The following is a 12443-nucleotide window of genomic DNA, read 5'->3' as shown; positions in this document are numbered from 1 at the left end:
CTCCCCATCGCCTCCTTCACTCTCTCTTTCTTCCTCTTTGCAGTTCCATTGCAGGGGGTTGAACTTGTGGCTCGAGCCCCAGCCTCAGGTTCGCTCTCTCTGAAGGTTCAGAGCTCAGGTACAGAGCTCCCTTCGAGGACAGCAAGCCAAGTTTGTTTACCATTAACCCATTTAAGCCCACCGGCAACTATAGTTGCCACAGTGCATAGTTGTCATTTTCCTTTTTTTAAGAATTTTTTAGATGTTATCCATGTTTTATTTCTCAATGACATGCAAGCTAACAATCAAATAAAGGATTTAAAAAAGAAAGAAAAGGTATTTATCTCCTTCCTGTCACATGAGGCTGTCAACTTCTTACCTCTTCTTCCAAGAAACATGGCGAAGGCAAACCCTCCCAAAGAAAGGTAATTTTCATTTTACTAACAAGTATTTTTGGTTGACATTTATGTATCTACATAATCATGAAGGTCTCTAGAGTCATCCAAACAAAACAAATCTTACAAGAGATCTATAGTTTTTTATATACTTAGTCAAAAGTCCAAGCGGCAACTATAGTTGCCGGTGGGCAAATGCCTTGTAAGTACATATATCATGGGGAAATGGTGTATACTGTGTCAATAGGTTAATAATCAAGGTTATTGGTCTTTTTAGTGCTTTTTTCTTTTATAATATCATACCTAAAACCCTTTAACTAACACATCTACTGTCCATTAGACCTTAATTTGATAGGGAATAAAATCCATTCATACAGGTCATTTAAAGAGGGAGACAGAAATCTCCTCTTCTTCCAAAGACCGGTTGCCCATTTTATTGATTTATTTTCATATTATTTTCATTAAAGGACAACTCCGGTGAAAAATGAACCTAGGGGTAATTAACACATGGTGACCGAGTAGATCGTTCTCTGTGATGCGTTTTCATGATAATCGAATGTAAAGAGTTTTTTATCAATAAAAACAGATTAGCGTATAGCGCTAGTATATGGGGCAAAGAGTAAGTACGAGTAAATCGCTAGTTAATACCACTAACAAGGCTCAAAATAGCCTCACACTACCACAGTAGCATAATGAGGGTCCTTACATGCAAACCGAAGCATTGAGAACTTTGTAAGTGTACAAACAGTTTAATCAGAAGCTACTTTATAAAGACAGCACATTACGCGTATTCAGACAGCAGACATCTTGAAAAACAGACTCGACAAGTCGAGCCACGAACGATGTGCTAAGTGATATGAACTAAGTGATATGAACTGATTTGGAGCTGACATATGGTCCGTTGTTTCTGGAAGAAAGCACTGAATGCAACAGAGAAAATAAATAAATAAAAATAATAATAAAAAACCTGAACAAGTCACAGTTTATATCACTTAGCACGCGTTCGTAAATCTAAACTTAAGACATTCTTCTTTAACAAAGCATTCACATAAATGTCCAGTAATTGTACTTGTCCCGCAATAGTTATTTTGTCTAGAACAAAGCACTCACATACCTCATATGGGTAATATACTATTGCTGCAATAGGTAGCCTGTCTGGAACCGAGCGTTTTTAAACCACAATACTGCATGACACTTGCGTTTCATGCGACCGGCCCCTACGCTAATAGAATTCTGGTTCTCTCTCCCTGTCTCGTCCTCGACCCCGAGGACAATGGGACAAACAGACCCATTTCTTGTTGCTGTGAAGGTCATCACACCACTGATCTACTGGCTGTCCTTCAACGTGATGCCCAGCCGATGCGCGACCACCGGCTGAACCAGTTTAATCCGCTTACCCGCCTCCCTACCCTGTTTATTTATATAAATATATATATTAATTTCTCCCAAGGGTTTTTGTCCTTCTAGGAGTTTTTCCCACAGGGTTTTCTCCTAGGGGGGTTTTCGTCCCCGAGAGAGTCAGCCAACTTTGGATTAACTTAGCACTTTACTGTATACGTTACATTATTAATACGCTCGCTTGTACGGTTTATCCTAAGCTGCTATATTCTACTTCTTATATTATCTATTGATTTTCTGTGTTCTCCTTTACATCTACTCATGTAAAGCTGCTTTGCAACAATTAACAATTGTGAAAAGCGTTATATAAATAAAATTGAATTGAATTAAAGAAGAGATTATAAGCTAGATGCATTTTTATTTGGGGGGGGGGTTCGCATCGAATGTTCTTTGACTGTTATACATAATAAATGTGTTTATGAATAAAGGTTGATCTGTTGAAAGCCGTTATTTTGAGTAAGATGCCAAATGTATTAAAATTTGACATTAAAGTGGTGCATACAACCTTTTTGCCCACCGGCAACTATAGTTGCCGTACATTCAAATACGATTTTCAAAAAAATAAAAATAAAAATGGGGAAAATAAATGCAGAACATGTTTACAGAGGACACTATTAACACAATTATATCCATGAAACCATTCAGAAAAATTTGGGCACAAATGGGTTAATCATTAAGACCTGAATGCGCAGGCGAACTAGTGAAATTAGACTACTTAAAATAATTAAAATGTTTTGGTCTGACACATAAAAATTAATTGAGGAAAATTATTTTGGTTTTAAACAATCGGATCATGTGGGACCGATGTACACATTAAAATGATGTAAATTGAAGGAATTTTTTTTCAGTGTATAATTTGGGGAATAAAGTGTAACTTATACTGACTTTTAGAAGACAATAAAGTATTGCAAGTGTCAGGATCCCGAATGTTATTAAGTGTATTTTGTCTTGTTTCTGGTGCCGGGATCCTGACACCCCCGTATACGTGTTCTGTGTCTGTGTGGAGAGTCATGTGGTCTGTGTTTATGTTTGGTGTACCGCATGCTCTCCTGTCTTTAGTCTTAACCTTACCCTCCTGTTTCCTTGTTAACTCTTGATTAGTTAATTCCCTCCACCTGTTTGTCATTGTTCCCTAGTTTAGTTTTCCCTATTTAAAGCCCTTGTGTTTGCTGTCCTGTGCCGGTTCATTGTGTATCTATGATACCATGTCGTGTGATCTGTCTTGTCTTGATTATTTTCTAGTTCTGTCATTGTTTGCCCCCTCGAGGGTTTTTATGTTACAATAAATGTCTTTTAGTTAAGAGCTGTCTGCGATTGGGTTCTATCCACCTCCACACCCTGACAGAATGAACCGGCCATTCTGGAACCCAGCAGACAGCTCTTTTGTTTTGTTTTTTACCTGATGTCGTCGAGTCTGCTGTGGTCCGTCCAGGCCTGCTTTGTCCTGATGTCTGTCCAGTCCTGCCCCGTCCTGCCGTTGTCTGTGCCGTTGTGTTCCTGTGGCCGTGCAGTGAGCCCCGCGGGTGTGTTCCTGATCGGTGGCGTCTTCGGTAGGGCTACTGGTCGACGAGCTTCGCGGGAGTGATCCTGTTCGGGGAGCTCCGCGGGACAGATCCGGATCGACGAGCCCCACGGGAGTGTGCTGGTCGGTGAGCCCCGCGGATAAGTGCCGGGAAGGTGAGATTCGCGGGAAGTTCCTGGTCGGCGGATCCCGTGGGAGTGTTTGCACGTCGGACTGTCGCCGCAACGGAGCTCTGTTCAGCGAGCCCCGCGACAGAGGATCGGCCAGCAAGCTCCGGGATGCTCACTGGTCAGTGAGCCCCGCGAGCGTTCCTGTACGGCGTGTCCTGTTCGGGGTCGGCGGGCCGAGCGGTGCTGGGTTCCGGGCCCACTTCCTGGGCGGAGACCGTCTGTCCCGCCTTCTTGTTTTCGGGGGTCCGGACATTGGGCACTGTCGGCCTTCTGGCCGTTGGACTTTGTTTATTGTTTTTGTCATGTACTGTTGTGTTGGGCTGCCGTGTGGCAACCCTTAAGGGAAGGGTAGTGTCAGGATCCCGAATGTTATTAAGTGTATTTTGTCTTGTTTCTGGTGCCGGGATCCTGACACCCCCGTATACGTGTTCTGTGTCTGTGTGGAGAGTCATGTGGTCTGTGTTTATGTTTGGTGTACCGCATGCTCTCCTGTCTTTAGTCTTAACCTTACCCTCCTGTTTCCTTGTTAACTCTTGATTAGTTAATTCCCTCCACCTGTTTGTCATTGTTCCCTAGTTTAGTTTTCCCTATTTAAAGCCCTTGTGTTTGCTGTCCTGTGCCGGTTCATTGTGTATCTATGATACCATGTCGTGTGATCTGTCTTGTCTTGATTATTTTCTAGTTCTGTCATTGTTTGCCCCCTCGAGGGTTTTTATGTTACAATAAATGTCTTTTAGTTAAGAGCTGTCTGCGATTGGGTTCTATCCACCTCCACACCCTGACAGCAAGTGCTTACTTAACAAAACAGATTTATGCAAATAAATGTAATTGAGTTGGTCAAACTAAAATTAATCAAATATAGTTTTAATGATATTAGTAACAATTATACAGTTATTAAGTGAATTTTTTATGCTTGTCAAAATCAGACTTTTTTTATTTAAAACCCAGAGACAAATAAAGTGTTAATTATTTAAAACTTTGAATTTTAAATTGAAAAATTAAAATAATTATTTACCAAATAGGATATTTTGACAGAGAAAGTATATGTCCGACCAAATAACATTATTGATATAGCATAATATTGTATGGCAATTCTTCTGTCATAAAGTTACACCTTTTATTAAAATATAAATCTTTTTGATTCTTAGGTGATCCATGCACAAACTACAACATACTGGACGAGTACTGGAGAAACACACATGATTGGCATCTGTATGGATGGATGAGTAATCATGATGACACTCGTGTAAAATGGGACGGCTGGTATCGACTCTTCATCAATGGATCGAGTGCTCAGATGCCTGACTGGTGTGTTAGTTATATGAAATGTGGAGGTTTCAGTTCTCTGTGGCTTGCTGGTTCTCATCCTGGAGTAGAAGATGGAGTTGTTACTCGTGAAGTCCACGGCTCTTATTATGATCAGTGCAGTCATTACACATCAAACCCAATCCAAGTCAAAGCTTGTCCTGGAGATTATTATGTCTATAAACTCACCAGACCAAACATAGGGATCCCACTCCCTTCATATTGTGCAGGTACATTCAATCTTCTTATAGACTTTACATATTCATAAATTGTGTTCTATGTAGTTTAAACATAAGTTAGTTATAAGTTACAATAAAAATGTGTGAAAACCGGACCTTAATTGCATGCATTAGACAATTAGTTAACTTTACTCAAAATTCATTCATATAAAATACTTTTTCACTGAAAACCCTGATAAGCTGTCAGATAAGCTGATGATGAAATAAACTCATCCGCAATAATTTAGAGTATAGAGTAGAAGTCATGATTGACTTTGTCTGTCAATTATTGAAATACATAATTCTCAACAAAAATGCACAACAAACTTAATTTTTATTTGCATTTTTATGGTAAAGAAATACAACATGTTGAACAGGGTTTATATTAGCCAAAGCAAACACTGAGTACGTTTACATGCACAGAATAAGCGGATAACTATTAAAAATCTGCTTATTATAGAAAACTGTTTTCATGCGTTTACATGCAAATCAATAAGCCGGCTATGCAGTCAACTGCGTTAACATGGGACTTGGAGAATTATCAGTTTTCTCGCAGGCAGTGATGTCACAACCTATAGTACATAATAGTCGATCAAAAAGCCGATGGCATATCTGTCTTAAGCTATATTGTTGTATCTCTTCTCGTGTCTGCAGAACCTGTAAATGTAACATAAGCTTCTATTTTAACAGTTTCTCTGCTATCTGCTTTAGTCGAGCGGAGACTTTTATGCATTACTTTGCACTTACTTCCGCGTGTGACATTTATCTTTCATAAGCGGAGACATGCGCACATGGACAAAATCGTGAGAAAGCCGGTTAAGGTGTTTACATGCCACGCAAAATCGGCGTAATGAGCAAAAAACTACCTGTGCCGATCGGTTTTTGCTTACACTGTTTATGGGCTTTCCCCGATTAAAGAAAACCGCTTTACGCGTTTACATGACCCCACGTGTTATCAGTTTATTAAGCATAATCGGCGTAAGACTGTGCATGTAAACGCACTCACTGATTACCTGAACAGTAAACTATTGGCATTGACATAAGTTCATTCTTATTCTTTGACTAAACTTATATAATCAAAATATTCAGGTGTGACGGCTTGTGGCATTTGCTACTAAAGATTTTTAGTATTATGTTATGAACCCAAAATATGTTTTCAAGGTTTATGTTGGTTTAAGTATAAACAAAACTGACTTGTTTTGGCTCTAAAACCCAAGAGTCTTCAGAACTGTTAATTCTGTAAATAATGCACAAGTATTTTAGCCTTAATGTCTTTAATCTACCCAATATATTCAAAAAATTTTAATGCACTGTTTTCCTAATAGTTGTTTTCAGCACTCCACGTGTCGACCCCTGTGACAACTACACCAGTCTGGATGAACCCTGGAGATCCACTGATAATTATTACTATAATGTCATGTGTGATTATAATGTCAACTGGAACGGCTGGTACAGACTTTTCATCAATGGTCAGAGTGCTCAGATGTCAGAATCATGTGTCGGTCAGGGGATGTGTGGCACTTATTACACACTGTCACTCAGAGATCCTCATCCACAGCTGGAAGATGGAGTGGTCAGACGACACGTCTGTATGTCTGGATGGAACGGCTGCTGTGTTTATGAATCTCATCCCATACAAGTCAAAGCATGTCCTGGAAATTACTACGTTTATGAGTTTGTCAGATCATTTGAATGCTCTGCTTACTGTGCAGGTAGAGAATTTACTCACACCGTCTTTTTTATAGTTTCTGGGTTTTATTTGAAAATTATTCACATTGATATCTACAAATGTTCCTGATTACAGCAAGTAACACAACAGCCACAAAATCCACTCCTCCACGCATCACGACCACAGGTAAAGTATTAATTTATGAGCTCTTGTCTGCACCCTTATCGCATATTTTCATAAAACTCTTTTTTTTCTTTTAAAGTAAATGTGTTGATTGCACCTAACCTAAGATAATTATAGCAAAATAAAAATAAGAACTATACCAAATAAGAAAGTAAGAAAACTGTAATTTGAATAGGGCTTATTCGCAAACAGCTAACAGCTGTGAATCCCCAATCGGAAGTTATTATTCCGTCAAAGATCAGCGCTTTTGGATGTTACGTTAAAGTTAATGGGAGTAATGTCTTGTCACATCGTGTGGACGATTAACACTTGGAAAGAGGAATGTAACTTAACACTCATTTTTTTCTGGAGCAATATCTCTTATCAGAATGCGAAAACACTGTGGAACTGCAGGTAAGCACCGCAGCTTTTAAATGTGGACATTGATCATTTACTTTATTGTGACGTGACTATTCAAACATGTTATGAGATATCGCCACTGATATATTTATAAGCAGCATGCAAAAACATCTCTCTGACACTTGTAGGCAACGGAAATAAAATCACCATAAATCGCCACAAATGCGATTTTCTAGTTTTTCTTTTGATATTATGAAAATCTACTTTTTCTAACTATAATGCATATGACAAGACCCCTGTTCCAAGATGGCAGTGGTATTGACGCATGCTTAGAACCCCAAGGCGACATCTAGTGTATATATCTATGGTCGTGATCGGCCGGTTGATCTTTAAGATTTCCCTTGCAAGAGAAAAAACCTAGGTCCAGGTACGAACCATCAGGATCACTGGGACAATTCCCGGCAGTCTGGCACTTCATTGCTTTTATGTTCAAAAGTCATAATTTCCGAATTCGGCATCCAATACAAAAGTCAGTCATTATTTTCGTTTCGTTGCATGCACATGCAGAATTCATGTCACGCAAGCACCGCCCATCTGCAGCCCATGTACTGTGGATTGGAGAATAGATGACAGGATTCATTTTTTTGTTCATCTTGCGTTGTTGACTGCACGAGAATGTGTAATGTCTTCAACAACATTAAAACATGAAACTGAAGATGTTCTTCACTAGTAGCCTAGTGAATTATAAGCGGTTCTGTTATGGATCATGACTGATGATGAATGATTATTGCACAGTTTTAAGTATAATTTGATACAGTCAAATCCCTGCTTACATTAATGGATCTTATTTATTAGTTAAAATAACATTTCATACGTTTGTCAGACCTTATTTGGTGAACCAGATGTTTTTTTTAGAGAAACTAAATATTTTATTAAAGCAAGATACAGCTATAATGATGTTTAAAAACATTACAACTTACATCTACCAATGTCCCATGGATTAATCCTGATAAAACAATTAGGCTACAGCTGTATTTAACCTCTAAACCTAAAAACGAATGTAAAATAAATCAGGGGACCCTAAATTAATCATGTGTCTATGTGTTAAAACCATAATCTATTTCATCTGTTTTCCTCTTAGCTAAAAGAGACCCCTGTTCTGAGCTCAACTGTACTAAAGATGAAAGGTGTGGAGAGATGAACGGTGTTTACGGCTGTTTATGCAATGACAACCAAACCAGATCTGATCCTGACTCTTTTGGTTTGAATCTACCCTTTACAATATTCAGAAATACAGTATAACCCTTTTCTTTTTTACCAATGCTGACAATCTGTTTTTACTTCTCAGATTTCTTTGAAACCTGTGAGAGCAGTACAGGATCTATATCTATATCTCGCTGTCAGCTCTTTGGAGCTGGTTTTTCAGCTGATGGCCTGCACCTCAATGATCCCAGCTGCAGAGGAACCATCCAGAACGGCCGAGTGGAGTTTAGTTTTGATAACAATGAACACACCTGTGGTACAAATCTTATGGTAAGACTCAATATCTACATAGTGTTCAAATACACTCCAACTAATTCACTTTTATAAATGAAATTTACCCTTTTTACAATTTCTTGAATCTAAATCTTTTTCTGATCTCTTTTTAATAAAACTAAAATCCACAGGCCAATGGCACTCATATCATCTATGAGAACTTTATTTTGGGAGCACCAAGGTCATCTGAAGGTCTCATCAGTAGAGAGAGAATTCTGCAGATATCTTTCAGCTGTGTTTACCCCCAAACCCAAACACTTTCTATGATAGAAATCAACCCACTGGAGAGGTGAGACTTCATTTCTAGTTTGTCAATATACAAGATTGATGCACAACTAGGATATATCTACTGATCTACTTTATATAAATAACTGGATTGACTTCACAATTGTGAAGCCACTGTGACACAATATTGGTAAGCCCAAACAATTAAATTAAAGAGCCCCTATTACAGCATTATTTTGTGTACTGCAATGTGTTCGCATGCTCTATGCCTGGTTCAAAAACACATTTTCCACATTTGGATCCTCTGCTCTGCCTTTCTAAAACGCATTGATTTTTCAGCCAAATCTGATCCTGAACATTTAGTTGATCAAGCTGACAAACAATAAGCGAATCATGGTTTAGTCAGTAGTAAATTCTTTAAATATGAAACATAGATGACTTAAAGGCCATGAGTCAGAAGTGGTAGAAATTATGAGGATGACTATAGTGTCCACGTCAACAGGAGGAGGAAGTAAACTGTTGCCTACAACCGTGTGTTTGTTGTAGTCAAAGAAAAGAGATTTAAGTTGGAGACGATAACTCGCGTCATCGTTTACTTTGGGATTTGTACATTTGCACATCGTTAACATGTTCTAACACACACTTACACAGCAAATATTATGTTTTTTGTATGACAAATGTGCTCAATCTGATATCTAAATAAATAATCATGCTTTAGGTACTAAATGTGCTTGTAAAAATTTGCTGGTTTTGTTATTATGTTATGTTTACTTAAAAAATACAGGCTGACGGTTGACCTGCTGGGCATTGATGCCTGACGCACCTCAAGCAGTGCCTTTTGTGCAGGTGTGCTCCACCTGCATAAAACGGATCATTAGCTGGGTGGCGGAGCGATGGCAGGGATCACTCCTGCCCTGGGTTTTACCTGGCCCCCATTAGCTCTGCTTCCTCTTTAGTCACAGCCAAAAGCTGCCCCTCTCAGCATTCTCTGCCAGTCTTTAATGGCTTTTCGACACCCTGCTCCTGTACATCCCATTTCGCGAACCGTTGAGGACCCAACGAAGCCCCTGCATCCCACTTCAACGGGGCATGTGGTGGCTTTCCAGCCAGCCTCTCTGCAGTCTTTTACCAGGTCTGCATACTTCGCATGCTTCAGCTCGTTGGCAGCCCCCAGTCCCCCCTCTCATGGGGCAGTGAGATGGCATACGATATTGTTTTTGTTTGTACAGTGAAATGCATTTACAAGGTTAATGGCATGCATTTTTAAATGGTTAAGATAAGGTTTTATATTGTGGTTAAAATAACATTTAATTTGGCAACATCAAAACAACACCCAATTTCAATGCCTAAAAAGCCATAGAATATAAGTCTTCTTTATTTAATCAGAGAATTAACGCTGACCATATGCTCTCAATGTAATAAAACTTTATGGGGTGGTTTCCCCAACAAAGATTAGCTTAAGACAGGACTAGGCCTTAGTTTAATTAGGAAATATAACTAGTTTTAACAAACATGCCTTACTAAAAACATTTCTTGTGTGCATTTTAAAGCAAAACAAAGGACACTTATGTATTTTAAGATATGTCAGTGCCTAGTCTAATCCCTATTCAGGAAACCGCCCCTAGATCTATGCATATATGCAGAAGAAATACTCACCTTAACGTTTTATATAAAACCCTTATCCTGCCTGATTGAAATATAAAAATTGCATTTCAATCAGAAGTAGGGATGTCAATAAATGCAATTTTCCGATGATCGTTTAAATTAACTGTTCTGGCGGCTTCACTTCTCGCTCTTACGCTAGCGTTCTATGCACAATCCAGTCATTTATATAGATCAGTGGCTATATCCCATATATTTATTTTAACTGATCAATGTTGATGTTTTCCCAGTCGTGTGAACAAGAATCTTGTTGGTCAAGGGATGTATCAGGTCCGAATGATCCCATATCATGATGTTGGGTTCTCTCAGCCCTTCAATGGTAGTGTGAATGCACAACTCAACCAGCAGATTTTTGTTGAGGTTCGTGTTGATGGGGTTGACAGTCGACAGTTGGTGACAGTGATTGACACATGTTGGGCTACACCTGTGAATGATCCAGATTACAGTCTGCGCTGGGATCTCATCACTGGAGAGTAAGAGACAAACATTTCTTTGTGTTTGCTGTAACGTGCTTGGTAACGCTTTAAATTACAGCCCGGAAAGTACTGCGTAAGTACAGCGAATTTACAGCGTATGTTTCTGTAATTATAGTATACTTATGAAGTACGTACGTGTAATTATAAGGGAACAATTTATAATATTGGGTGAACAAAGGGGTAAAAACCAGAAAAAATACAAATAATATATGCGTAAGTATTTTATAACTAAGGGCTAACTATTTTAATATTACATGGTATGTATGACTTATATGCTAAAAACGTGGGAAATTACAAATTATTTATACAGTTAAGTAATTCATAACTTCGGACTCACAATTCAAATATTAGGCCGACGTGATTATGGCATATGCTACATGCAAAACAATTGTATGTTTGAGAGTAATTTAGCGAGAACACACACATTCACTGAATTGGCTCGATCATACTCCTCTCCACATATAGCTGGTGCGTGGTGATCGCACTGGCGTCATACCATGGCTGCTTTCACATGGATTCTTATTATGGAAACAACACATTTTGCGTTACTTTTAACACAACTTGTGTTATATTTTAACCAGGCTTGTGCACAATTCAGAATTGAATTGAGAATGACTCCTAAATTCCAATTCAATTCTTAAATTTGAATTGAATTTGAATTGATGTCAAAAACAGGATAAAGAATTACAATTCGAATTTGAATTAAAGGATGCAGAATTGCAATTCAATAGAAATTCAAAGAAATTCATATACATATTATACAGTAAGTGAAGTGTTAAAAATTAAGCTTTTAGTATATGTCAGATATGATTGCATTACATATTCCATAAATTAAATTAGTTTGAACTACTTGTACAGATTACATTAACAGGAAATGTTTTCCCCCAGCAATTAATGTTAAAAACTTTAGTCACATAACAAATAATTAACTTTGATTTTTTTGCAATTGTAATTTTATGGAACACGGTGGAACATGACTTTATTTCCCAGAATGCTTTACTTTAACCAGGTATTTAAAATGGTTGCCAAACAATTTTCCAAAGTTACTTTCCTAACTGAATGTATGTGAGATTCTTTCTGTTGTGTGACTGTGGAATTTCTTTGAATTGCCATGAATTTAATTCCACTTCCTGTAATTCCAATTCAAATTCAAATTCAACTTCCTGTAAGGCGGAGTCAATTCAATTCAAATTCCAATTCATGAATTGAATGGAGGCCAATTCTGAAATTCTGAATTGTGCACAAGCCTGATTTTAACACAAAATCAACACAAAATGACACATTGGCTAATGTGTTAAAATTACACATAATGTGTTAAAAAATTAACACATCCTTTCTAAGAGTGTATTTTCTTACTGTGTAAATA

The 12443-nt window shown here is 38.2% G+C and overlaps 1 protein-coding gene across 1 annotated transcript in view; it reads left to right on the top strand.

The window, feature by feature from the left end:
• LOC129420326 (uncharacterized) overlaps nt 1–12443 on the top strand; it is a 36201-nt gene that overhangs the window by 21556 nt on the left and 2202 nt on the right. Inside the window, exons 8-14 of the mRNA XM_073867209.1 lie at nt 4613–4999; nt 6313–6699; nt 6792–6842; nt 8320–8439; nt 8527–8711; nt 8846–9003; nt 10832–11074. Of these exons, the coding sequence (XP_073723310.1) occupies nt 4613–4999; nt 6313–6699; nt 6792–6842; nt 8320–8439; nt 8527–8711; nt 8846–9003; nt 10832–11074 (1531 nt within the window). The remainder of the gene's footprint in view (nt 1–4612; nt 5000–6312; nt 6700–6791; nt 6843–8319; nt 8440–8526; nt 8712–8845; nt 9004–10831; nt 11075–12443) is intronic.

Source organism: Misgurnus anguillicaudatus, chromosome 4, assembly GCF_027580225.2.
Source record: "Misgurnus anguillicaudatus chromosome 4, ASM2758022v2, whole genome shotgun sequence".
NCBI classification, from domain to species: Eukaryota; Metazoa; Chordata; class Actinopteri; order Cypriniformes; family Cobitidae; genus Misgurnus; species Misgurnus anguillicaudatus.
The sequence above is the reverse complement of the archived record's forward strand: the minus strand, read 5'-3'. Positions and strand labels throughout refer to the sequence as shown.